This window comes from Biomphalaria glabrata, chromosome 14 (assembly GCF_947242115.1).
Source record: "Biomphalaria glabrata chromosome 14, xgBioGlab47.1, whole genome shotgun sequence".
Lineage (NCBI taxonomy): Eukaryota > Metazoa > Mollusca > Gastropoda > Planorbidae > Biomphalaria > Biomphalaria glabrata.
In genome coordinates, this window is record NC_074724.1 from 7,837,977 (window position 1) to 7,851,364 (window position 13,388).

Genomic DNA, 13,388 nt, shown 5'->3' on the forward strand with positions numbered 1-13,388 from the left:
GAACAAATCGGTTTTATTTGCAATGTATTAAGGGCCTATAAATTCATATTAGAATATTTTTCAAGTACAACATTATTCTAAAGGTCCTTTTTTAATAGGATGAATAATGAGTTTATGTGCGGAGAATTCGTTTCTGCAGTGAAGAATGCAAGAAAAAGATTTTGCCGAACCTTACTTTAGAAGCATACAGCGTTCCCCCAGACCACCAAGCTTGTAAGAGAAAGGCCTCAACATGACTTTTTTTCTTTCGCCAAAGGTTGAGAAACACTGCTTTTTTATTCTTATAAATAAATAAATAAATAAATAAATAAATAAATAAATAAATAAATAAATAAATATATATATATATATATATATATATATATATATATATATATATATATATATATATATATATATATATATTCTGTACGCACGTTTATGCATAGGGTTAGGATTTATTGGGCGTTAGGGTTAGGGTTTGGAAAAAATCGTCCCGCTCCCCACTCCAAAGTTCTGGATCCGCTAGTGGTTAGGCCAATAATAGATTATGCATCCTCTGTTTGGGACCCCTCAACTCAAGAAAACATCAAGAAACTAGAAGAGACACAAATCGAGCAGTGATTTTCATAACAAACGAATATTCACACTTGACTAGAGTAACACCTTTAGTAAAATCACTAAATTTAGAAAGCCTTCAGGATAGAAGATTTACAAGTAAATTAGCAAATATACATAAAACACTGAACCACAATCTTCAAATACAAAGCAAAATTTAATAAAATACTCTGAAAGATACAAAGATTAAGTCTGTTCACCTGTCCATAAGCTAAGACAAATTTGTACAAGTGCTCCTTCTTCCCTAGTGCATGGAATGGGTTGCCTGAGCTAGCCAGGAAAGCCAGTGACTTGGCAGAATTTCAGTCATTGGTTAATATGCATGACTGAATGCATGACGCGTAGGACGTAATCATCTTCTTTTTTTGAAGTAACGTCTGTATTATATAAGAAGAAAAAGGGAAATAAATGAATTAGTCCCATTAAGGACTCGAGCCCTGAATGAGCATTTTTAGCGGCCCTCGAAAGGGGAAAAGACGCTATTAGTTTTGGGTAGTCTGTCCGTCCGTCTGTCCTGTTTAGATCTCGTAAACTAGAAAAGATAGTGAAAATCCAACATACTTTAGAACATTCAAAGTTCTGATGCAACGGCTACTTTTTTTTCTTTTCTGAAAGCGAAAAATCTAATTTTTAAAATCAATTATGCAAGCATTTTTTAAAATAAAAATAAACCTCTTTTACAACTATTCACTATTAATAGTAACAAAAACAGGAGGCTTTTTAGTAAGGGGGATAGTGATTTACCATTTTTTAAACACATTCATGCAAACGGTTTTAGATTTTCTGTCAGAACTATTTTTTTTTACATTTTTATTGTTAATTTGTTAAGTTCCGTCATACTAAGTACTACATTTACCAAAAAAAAAAGGTTACTTTTTTTAAAGAGAAAATATCTATTTGACATGAATATAAGTGGGAAATACTTTCAAACAAAAATTAATAAGTAGTTTTTTTTATATTATCGCGTGAACTGTACATACCCACCAGTAGCATGAAACACTTAATGAAAGTTTTTCTTGAGGCTTTGAATAAGAGATTGACCCTTTACAAAACAATTAGATCAATTAGATAATCATTATAAGACATTAGATAGGCCAGGTTCACATGTATCTTCAAATTCACTTCACCTATCCCTTTTTCTACTGGACCGTTGGGGCACCACACAAGATCTGTCAACCTTTTTACTCCATTCTTCTCTGTCATTTGCATTTGATAGAATTTCATATTCTTTCTGAAAATATTGAAACCTGCATTTTTACCTGCCTGGGTGGACCATTTCGGGGGCCGATTTTGAGTTTGTGTTTTCACACAAACACTGTCTTTGTATCCTTGTTTGCATATAACATTCTGCTATTTCATACAGAAGATAAATCTATAAATAGCAAGCTTGTGCGCAAAACACGAATGAATTGTTATGTGAAATATTTAGTATATTTAGTTAATCAGATAGATCTAATACCTTAATTAAGTGCATTTCTCTGCAGTATCGTATTAAATTTCTTTTAAAAGCAATTTGTATTTTGGGTTGGTAACAGTGAGCGTCCTGGACATAGTTAACTTTGTCATTTTTTTGAAAACCTCCACTGATTGCCCACTGATTTCCCACTGATCGTCCCGTTTTCCCATTCCTTAACATTAAATATTTCGGTCCATTATATCGCCATCGCATTTATTCTTTTCTTATTGCTTATAGAACAATGGAAGCGTAAACAAGGAAGATTACCGAAATGAACTTTTAGTGTAAAGACCTTATCTTATCTTATAAAATACAGACGTTACTTCAAAAAAAAAAAAGAACCACCCTTTGTGTCAGGATTTTGTGATTTTACCATCACAAAAGAGATACAAGACACCGATAGCAAAGACGAACAGACACAAAGACTCTTTTGTTCCCCTGGCAATCAACTCATTAAATAGGAACAATCTGATATAAACTTTGTCACATGTAATTTATGAGTTCGTCTGGTGTGAATGTACACTTTGGTTTCTTATAGTTATAATGTTTTTTGTTTGGTGTAATGCACAAATTGTAAGACAAATTTCCGTACTGACAATAAAGATTATTATTATTATTATTATTATTATTATTATGATTACGTCCTACGTGCCAAGCACCTAGTCATCCATGTTAACCAAGGACTTAAAGTCGTTGGTTTTCCTGGCTGGCTCAGTAGCAATCATTGACAAATGTTCACCTGGTTGGCTATTTGCCCAGTGTCTAGCTGATCTTAAAAAAAAATATTTTATTTTTGTTCAAGAGAAACTGAAACTATGAAAATTTGTTGATAACCATTGGTGCTCGGTCAGGCTGAACAACGTCGTAGTATGTCTATCTTCCCCCCCCCCCTCTCTTTCTCTCTAGTTCCTCTCGCTTTTCACTGTAGTGTGTGCGTGTAAACAGAGCCTAACTGACATTCGAGTCTTTAAATTTTGTTTTTGGGCGCTAAATCTTGAGCTTCATTCATAGTTTGACATTCAATACTTTTGACCAGTGTTTTTATGGGTGGGTGTTTTAATTGTGTCTGAATAGCAATTTCGTGGACTTCTATCATAACTATGGAGTTTTAGATTTATGTAGTTAATTTGTGTAGTGTCTTTTGATTAAACTGATTTGGTTACAACCAGAGATTCCAATTTCTACTTAATCATTATTTAAGCGTATTTTGTATGAGTGTAAAATAATACAGTATTTATTTATATTTTACTAGCCCGGGTATGACCCATATTACTGATCTACTGGTTTGAATTCAGATCTATGTTAGACATGGAGAATGTTCCCTTCACGTTTTTTTTTATTTTGCCACGAAAATAATAGTCCAGTATAAAAAGGTTACAAAGACAGTTTGTGCGGAAACACAAACTCAAAATCGACCCCCGAAGTGGTCTACCTAGAGTCTTCACCAGGATTCGAACACGGGACTTCTGGCTCCAAGTTTCTTAAAGCATCGCCATATATCCATTTAGCGTACACTTATAACTTTTAAAATAATAATTATTAACCTTATCCATACATTCAAAATTAGTTAAAAAATAATAACATGTTACATGTGATAAAGAGAAACTAAAAAGATTTATTCTTCTTACAAAATTAGATAAATTGGCAACACAAAAAAAAACAACATTCTTGACCTATTTTAGTAAGGTAGTCAGCTAGCTAGAAATGACTTGAAAGACTTGGAGTATGTCTACTTGGTCCAGACATTCCCCTCGCAAAATAAAAATTAATATCTCCATTGTCATTTGTCATACAAACTAGACAGATCTAGCTAGATCTAGACCAGTGATTTCCAGTGGTCTACGAAGACTTCTAAGGGATCTACGAAAGGGAAAAAATAAATTGGGGGTCTATGAGACGTCCACGGGGGTCTAGGATAATGGATTTCATTTAAAAGCATGTCGTGAATCTAATTTTCACATCCCAGTAATAATAAGGCTTGTACTCGAATCCGAAGATTATTGAGGAATGCAGTATTTCCCGTGGCAGCACATCCCCAGCTGTGACCTAAATATTTTACCCAGTAGCGGCCTCAGGGGGTGGCAAGTGGGGCAATCGCCCCAGGTCCCGCGCCTTAGGGGCGGCCCGTGATCGGAAATTCCATTGTAGTCGTCAGCTTCGAAAACCTGTTCTCATAAACTAGGATATTTGATACGACATGATTTGATATGATACTATGTAAGCACTTAACTTGATATTTTGGTTCAGTTTCGATAAAGACATCCTATGACCTGTCGATTCTAAGAGGCTATAAAAAAAAAACGCTGGAGCAATTTTTGTCATTATTTTTTTTTTAAACCCTTCCGTGAAATTCAATGAACTACTGTAGCTCCTATCTCATTTTTGTTCTTATACTAAAGACCAAAGACAGAGTATTGTGTTTTCATTCTAATAAGTTTGGCACGATAGGTAATGGAGGCCAATTAGCAAACAAAGGCTACTGGAAGCATCTTGGACAGTACGATGTTCTTGTGAATCATGTTCATTGTGTGCCAGCGTGGTTGGATTTAGCTCTGTCCACTGATAGCAATATATATAACAGGATGCTAGAACAAATTACATAAGAAAAACTGCATTTGCGCGCAGTCTTAACAAGCATTTCGTGGGAAAACAGATAAACTTTATGCGCCAAACAGCGGTCAATTTTAGGTTTTAGGTTGAGATGCTGGCCAAAGTCGAATCAACCATCTTCAACTAATTAAGAACTCCGAGGCTCACGACCATTAATTCGGGCATGGGATTCAAAACGAGCTTATGAACCTGATGGCATCAGAAGTAATAGAGAAAGTTATTAATGAAATCAATCAAGGGGCAGATGTCCCTTCAATTGCATTTTGTAAAAGTATTTGATAGAGACGTTACGGTGGAGAATACTTCATCGAATTTCTAGGTGTTGACAACTCAACTGGAAATGGTTTGTCAGAGGCTCTTCTCTCCGTGATGGAGAACCTTGGCCTAGACATCGCTGATTGTTGTAGCCAATGACAATGGGGCGATCATGAAGGGAAAGCCCCAAGGAGTTAAAAGCGCACATTATTCGCATTAACAGTCAAGCTTTTTACACTCGGAGCGGATGACATAATCTGAAATTTGTTTTAGGAGACATGGCTAAATGCAACTCTCTCAAGAAGTGACGTTTTTTTTTTTATTTCATACAGAGAATCTATATAGGTTTTGCTGCGTCGTCTGAAAAGTGAAAAATTTTGGAAGAAGTCGAGCCTTTTATAACAACAAAGGCACTGTCTTCAACACAGTGGGAGTGCTACCTCAGAAGTTATAAAGCGCTACGATATCAAACGAAATAATTCAGGGAGGCGCTATTGACTGTCGCTGACACAGCAAATGATCCAATGGTGAAAAGTATCTTACCTTATCTTATTTTATGTATTACAGACGTTACTCCACAAAGAAGGTGATTGCATTTAGTCATGCATGTTAAAGAATGTCTTAATTTCTGTCAAGTCAGTGGTTTTCCTGACTATCTCAGGCAACCCATTCCATGTTCTAAAAGCACTAGGGAAGAAGGAGCATTTGTACAAATTTGTCCTAGCGTATGGAATGTCGAGCGAACTTTGAACAGGGAAGTTTCGAGTTTTTATCCGTTTAATCAAATAGTTTATTTGTAATGAATACTGTCAGCAAAATGTATCTGCTGACATGCAAAGGCCTTCTTGCACGTTCTAGAAAGTACCAGGACCAAGATTTCTCTGGTGCACAGCAAAGAAAATTGCTTCTAAAATAAACGATGATTTTAAATTCAAGGAACAGAGAGTCAGACAAAAAAAAAAATAAAAGAATCAAATAAAGAAACAGACGAAAGAAATAAAAAACAATGTGATTAAGACAGTATAGCTAATCAACATTTTTGCCAACAGCGTTGCAGTCGCAGGAGCCCGTTAGCGTGATGTGGTACGACAAATATAGGGCCTCGCAGATGAAACTCGCCCAGGGCCCCGAGCACTGCTAAGGCCACCCCTGATTTTGCCACACCCATGGCAAGCATAACAATTGTCCGCAGATGGTCGACTTAGATTTTCTTTTCGCCGTTTGCGTTTGTCCTCAGCAGCGGATTTTCTTTTGGTCTCAAATGTGTATCCCGCGGCCTATGTGAGTGACATCCAGCTGTCTCGTTCTGAGACCGCATGTAGCCATGTGCTCTCTTCTATATCAGCTAAGGCTAATCGACCCCTAAGCTGGTCTTTGAAGCGTTTCCGTGGGGCGCCTGTTACGTCGACCACCTTTTGGCTCACAAAAAGACTGCCTTTGGCATACGTTCGTCTCCTGTTTGGTATACATGCCTTGCTCAGCGTAACTGTCGTACCATAAGAAGTCCCTTCATACTGTCTATACCATTAATTTAATTATTTCCTACACTAATATGATTTTTACCATAGTTAATCCTTTAAATATTTTTTCTGCTATTCAATTGAAAAATTGTTGCAACACATATTTAAAGAGCTTAACTTTGTCTAAATGTAACATGTTAAACAAAAAGAATGTATAGAAGATGGTGGTTTGTGAGCGTCTTCCGTAATCTCAGTACTTTTAGCCAAACTCTAAAATCACTATAGATAAAACATTAATTTTACTATTACAAGCCGTTGAAGTAGTTTGAAAAACTGTTTTACGCAAACCTACATCTGATACTATTAAATGAATTTCTTTAAGCAACTATACAGTTTAAGGGCACATTGGTATTATGAAATATAACATTAAAAGTTTGTTATGTAATTCTTTGCAAAGGTGTTTTACAGTTTGGGCTCAACGGCGTCACAGGCTCTTCTCTGATTTATGCCACTTATTGAGAAATTGTTTTTCTTTTCATAATTAATGAATGTTAGATTTTTTTTTTTAAATTTCTTACCCCGCCGCCTTCCCCCTTCTCACCGAGAAAGAATCCTTTTTAAGCGAATGTATAGATCTATTACACTTTCTTATCTAATATTCCAATGAAAAGCATTTAGATCTAGACTTAGAGAACAATGCGCAAAATTTACCTGAACATTAATTTATTAAGCTCTTGAAGCAACACGTCCTTGAATACGGAAATTCCCGAAAGCGATAGTCCTTTCAAAACCGATGTAGGATCTACACCTAGATTTAGTCTCTTACATAATTTACATTTTTTTTAACGGTCAAACTAGAGTTTTCCCCATGCAGCCAACAAACTAGTATTTTTTTTCTCAGCGATATAAATCAACTGTTAAATTTCTAGGAAAGTGGTTATAGCCATTTTTGAGATTAGCGTCCGCCCAACCTCAATGAAGAAGTGAGTGGAATTAAGAAAACATGAGAGATCACTTCAAATGGGCAGAAAGTTTATGCGCTTCTATGTTTCGGGGGTCGCGTTATAAAGCGGCTCCTTTTAAATCAAGTCATAAATTACGCTGTGCAGATAAAAAAACAACAACAAAGAGACAGAGAGTGGGCAGTTTTATTTCATTTTACAGATAAATAATATACGGGTTAATAAGTATTTTAGTGGAATGGTTAAAATATGGCCCGTTAATTGAAATTTAAAAAAATAAAGGGGAGGGGAGGGATGTTACGGTCATATAAAACACTATAAAGCCAGTGAACCAATCAACGGGCTTAGCCGGTGGGGTTATTGCTAGTAGATTAGAGGTAATATGACAAGCAAAGCTTACAGATTATTGATTAAAGCAGTGATGCCCAGCCTAATTGGACCTGCGGGCCATTTGAATCTCCGACACTCGTGTCGTGGGCCACATGACCGAAAATGTACAAAACGAAATGAAATTGACCGAAAACAAATTTATTAGAAACTTGTGGATCTAGTACTTACATTAATTAATGAGATATTGGACGTTCATCTTTTTTTAGTGTCAGAAACTGACATTTCTCTACTTCAAATGTGTGCAACACTGTAGATATAGCTTTATCAACGACTCATATTCTTGTCTCTTGTTGGTAAATATTTCCATCGGTTCTTCAGGCGTAGTTTAATAATCTTTAATTCGCAGTCCAAACTAAGAATGTTTTATAATTCGTTTATATGTTGTGCTTTAAAATAGCCACAGTTTACAAAACAAATATGTTGGTTCCACAAAAAAAGTGAAGATCCGTTCACTTTTCCTCCTGGTTGATTCTAAATTCAGAGTCCAATTTTAGTTTCTTCGACTCTCCCATTTTATAAATCTACAAATTTTCAATGTCATGGTACCAATCCATCAGAGCAAAAGTCAAGGGCCTAACGTAGGAAAAGAAACATTTTCTAAACTTTTTTATTTTGAAAAATGTACCGACGTTTCGGCGGGCCGGCTGAAACCACGTCTCGGGCCGGATCTGGTCCGCGGGCCGTATTTTGGTCATCACTGGATTAAAGTATGTAGTTTTTTCTTCTGGAGAAATAGGGAAGGGTGACTTGTTAGTGTATCGAATGATAACCAAAGGCGATGAATTGAGTTTAACTGTGTATGATATGGATAAAACTATTGGTGCGCATCGCTGAAATAAGGTCTACTGGAATAGAAACTCTCTAGCTTTAATATTACAAGAATCGGACAGTACAGTGAGATGGACTCGACCTGGGACGCGGGACGGAAGTAGAACATCGCTAGTTAAGAGACAGTCACAAAGGGAGACAAATGATTATTTTTATTTTTAAAAATAAAATAAACTGTTTGCACAGTTGCGTCTCTTGGTTTTGTTCCCAGGTTTTACTGTGGATTCTCACTAGTGACCTCAGCCTATTCTTTAAAAACCTTGTATCAAGTCACTCTGTCTGTCTGTCTTCCTGTCTGTCTGGTAAAAAGTGTGTACGCATTATTTTTACCACACCTATTCTCGGATCAAGTTGAAACTTCCTATGCATGTTCATTGGCATAGTCAAGACATGAATCAATAAAACATGTAACGAATTACACAATTAATTACTGGTAATTAGTTTTTTTTTAATACCAACAATTGAAACTAATACTAAGTATTCACAGATATGGCTAAATAAATGTTAGGGCTGTTTTTCCCTCTCACAGTCTTCGATTACGTTGATACTTTAAACAGTTATTTATTGTACCTAACAAAACATGAATCAAAAAAAAAATACTCAATTAGTCAATTAATTATTGGTTATTAATTATTTCATTTGATATCTATTAATGGAAATAACTTCTAAAAATATTTTGTTTGTTAGAAAGCTTATATCAACTCATTCTTCACGTCTGTCTGTTCTGATGTCTGTCAGGTATAAAGTTCTACACGTTATTTCTCCAACACCCAATTTTGGATCAAGTTGAAACTTTGAACAATTATTTCTTTTACCTGACAAAACCAGAATAAAAAAAAATACGAATTAAATAGCTAGTTAACTGTTGATAATTATTTTATTTAGTATCTCGGACATACAAAAGAAATTGTAGTTCACTGATTAGGTGGTATAAGTTGAATTAGCCCACTTTTGTTCCCCTGGCAATCAAATCATTAAATATGAACAATCTGATATTAACTTTGTCACATGTAAATTATGAGTGAGTCTGGTGTGAATGTACATTTTAGTTTCTTATATTCTTATAGTTATAATGTTGTGTGTTTTGTGTAATGCACAAATTGTAAGACAAATTTCCGTACTGACAATAAAGATTATTATTATTATTATTTACACTTTGTAGGTCGCCAGTTTGAAACTAATAATAGATGACTATAAAAATTTTATTTTTCTTTTCATAAGCTCTTTGCTACATAGTGGTTAGCGTATTGGCTTGAGGAGGCTGAGGAGGCTTTAGCTTACGAGTCTGAATAAAAGTCGTTCGCTTTTTTTTATAAATGCATTTAAAAAGAGATCACCAAGATACACCCTTCTTTCTCCCTCTACCCCTTGCCAACTGGTCCAGACAAGGGATAGGGTCATAGCGTACTGAGAAAGTTAATAACACGAAAACGCGCTACAAGTGGTAAAAATATTTCTAACTGCACAGATCTATTATTGTTAGTCTAGATCTTTTAAAAATTTAGTTACATGACTGATTCAAGCTAATTGATACAATTACAATTTATATAAGCTTTGCGGTTCTTAAAAATAGTAATTTTTATGCTTGTCTTTTTTTACTAGAATAAACAATATGCTCTAATGGAAAAACAAACAACAACAAATCATTTCAATATAGATTGTCCCATCCCTTTTTTGCTTAACAATGTTTGACTTGCGCTCCTCTCTCTTACTATGAGATAAAGTTCTGAGCTTAGAACGATGGAAAACGCTAGGCGCCCTGGCCTCATCCCGGACCCGGCCGGGTGTGGTTTCAGTGCTTATTCAAACTCCCTTACTGGATGAAGGGGCTACCTTTAGCCTTTCAGGTACTATCTTCAGTAAACCCTTCTGTATAAAAAAAAAATACACAATTTAAAATTATATCAAAAACAATATTTTCCGAACAAAAATGAAATGGATAAGTTTAATGAACATTTAATACTTACATTTTGATTCTAAACATATTATAAAAATGTATATAAAACATATTCGGAAAATTGTGTTATCATTAAGTCTTTAAGATTCTAAAGGTCTCCAGCTTCTTTTTGTGTGGGACACCACTGACAAACGTTTTAAGAAAAAAACAATTTTCAACAATTGAGTAAGCTAAAAAATCTACAACCTCAAAATCGACTTAAAACTCTATCGAAGTCCGTTGTAATAAAATTGCATTTTTTTAACCACTGTTCAGTAAATTGTCTTTGAAACCAATATGTCAAAGATCCAATATTTTTTAAAGTCATGGTGTACACACTAGGATTTTAAGTGCAGAGGATGTCAATCGAAACCAACAGTGTGCATGTGTGAGGGAGTGTGAATGTATACGTACACATTTATACAAGGAAGTCACTATTGTAAAGATAACCTTAACACACACACACACACAAACATTGTGCAAACCAGGACGTAAAAATGTGCAAACATTTCGTCCTTCATAAGCCTTAACTGATTCATCCTTCTAATAACATCTTGAGACACTTATGGGAAACAATAAGTCAGAAACGTTAGTGCAAGAAAGCTCCCGTTTTCTGTTTGACTTTCGCAGTTTCTATGGACATCTATGTTTTTTAAACAAGTAACTACAATGAATTGAGCAGAAACCCATAAATAGTTCCTGCGGGTCAAAATTGCTCAAGCTTACCATTACATTTACTCTTGCTTGGATGATAAAAACAAGTTGCGACTGTACGTGAACTGATTCACTGTGCAATCAACCAGGGTCTCACTCTTAATAAGAGCCTCCACTTTGCATATTGCAAAGACGACCCTAAGGCCTCTCTTAGAGAACGTATAAATATGAGGACATGAATTCAAAACGAGATTGTAGATTGAGGTGAGACACAATGGAAGCTAGACGTGGACAGAGCCAGAGGGAACATCCATAACGTTAAAGAGGCAGACTAGACTAGACCGTTCTCGTTGGGAAATAAATTATTTATAATGAAGCCTCTGAAGTTGTATGTTCGCAATTATTTCAATCTTGTGTATGTCTTGCTGTTCTGTTGATTAATACGAACTTGCAATAATATACGTGAACAGTAAGACACATACAATGTACAAATCAGCAACAATTCCACAGACTCATTTTAGCTACATTACATTGTGTATATATAGATTAGTAATAATATTACCAAATATAAATATCAAAATTAACAAATTATGAGAGATGAGATGAAGTGTACAGGTATTGTTTTTCTTTCTTTACAAATAAGACACGACTTTCCACTTTCCTTTTTCCTTGCGAATACCAGTCATGTGCCTGCTTTTCAACATTGATACTTCGTTTTTCGCAAAGTGTGTCCTATTCAGCTCCATTTTCGCTTTTAGTATTCTATACCTAATTTTTTATATAGGAAAAGGTATAAACATCTTGCAAAATTGAGATATATTTGAGATATATATGTTTTTTTATAACTCAACTCTATTGAGGATGTGCACATTGGTAAAAATAAAGTAATAGAAATATAGAAGACTAAAATTATTATTTATATAAGCTATGAGAGCATATAGATTTAAAACAAAATTGTTTTCTTTACTGTAAATAAAAAATACGTAGATGAATTAAATATCACAGCCAGATTGACACCAAAAAAAAAAAAAAAAAAAAAAGATAAAATTGTTTACAAAGACAGTTTGTGTGGAAACAAAAACTCAAAAATCGGTCCCCGAAGTGGTCCGCCCAGGCAGGTAAAAAGGCAGGTTTTAACATTTTAAGAAAGAACATCAGAATTAAATTATATCACATACAAATGACAGAGAAGAATGGAGAAAGAAGGTTGACAGATCTTGTGTGATGCCCCAACGGTCCAGCAAACAAAAGGATAGGTGAAAAAGAAGTTTGACGTGAACTTGGCCTAACTGATGTCTTCTAATGAATATCTAATTGATCTAATTGTTTTGTAAAGGGTTAATCTCTTATCCAAATCCTCAAGAAAAAAAACGTTTCCGTATAAAAAAAACAACTTTGAAAGATCTAAAATATTATGATTTTGGATTTTCACTCTTTTCTAGTTGACGAGATCTAAAGAGGACGGAAGGACGGAGAAGCGGACCGACGGAGAGCCATTCCGTACAAAACAATAGCGTATTTTCCCCTTTCGGGGGCCTTGAAAAACTTTTGCGGTTTTCCCCACGGGGGTTGTAAAAAAAGATAATCGTCTTCCCAGCTTCCTTTGTCTGAATTTAAAAGAACTAAATATGAATGTATTTTTTTCTACAGAATATGACATGTCTTATTAAAATACATTGTAAAACTTCTAACAAAATACTTTTACATTGTCTTATTTATCCTCCTTTTTAGACGTTTAGGGTTAGTTTTACGGTAGTCTTACCTCACTTCGACTTGTATGTTGTAAAAAAAGAATTAAGGAAGTCATGGGTCTCTATACGCTCTATTTGTTTTCTTGCACCAGGTAATGGACAAGGCTCTGTGTTCTCTATGTGTCTGCCATTGGCTTACAAAGATATTAAACAGGTACGTTTGGTAGTAGTATCCATAATTGAGCGCTGTTTCTTTTTCTCTTTTACTCTCTCTATTTTTCTCTCTCCCTATCTATCTATCTATCTATCTATCTATCTATCTATCTATCTATCTATCTATCTATCTATCTATCTATCTATCTATCCATCTATCTTTCTATCTTTCTTTCTCTCTCTCTCTCTCTCTCTCTCTATCTATCTATCTATCTATCTATCTATCTATCTATCTATCTATCTTTCTATCTTTATCTTTATCTATCTATCTATCTTTCTATCTTTCTCTCTCTCTCTCTCTCTCTCTCTCTCTCTCTCTATCTATCTATCTATCTA

At 34.9% G+C, this 13,388-nt stretch overlaps 1 protein-coding gene across 1 annotated transcript in view; it reads left to right on the forward strand.

Annotated features, from left to right (window-relative positions):
• Positions 1-237: 237 nt before the first annotated feature.
• LOC106079766 (uncharacterized) overlaps positions 238-13,388 on the forward strand; it is a 30,768-nt gene continuing 17,617 nt past the window's right edge. The window contains exons 1-2 of the mRNA XM_013240974.2: positions 238-256; positions 12,992-13,053. Of these exons, the coding sequence (XP_013096428.2) occupies positions 13,018-13,053 (36 nt within the window). The 5' untranslated portion in view covers positions 238-256; positions 12,992-13,017. The remainder of the gene's footprint in view (positions 257-12,991; positions 13,054-13,388) is intronic.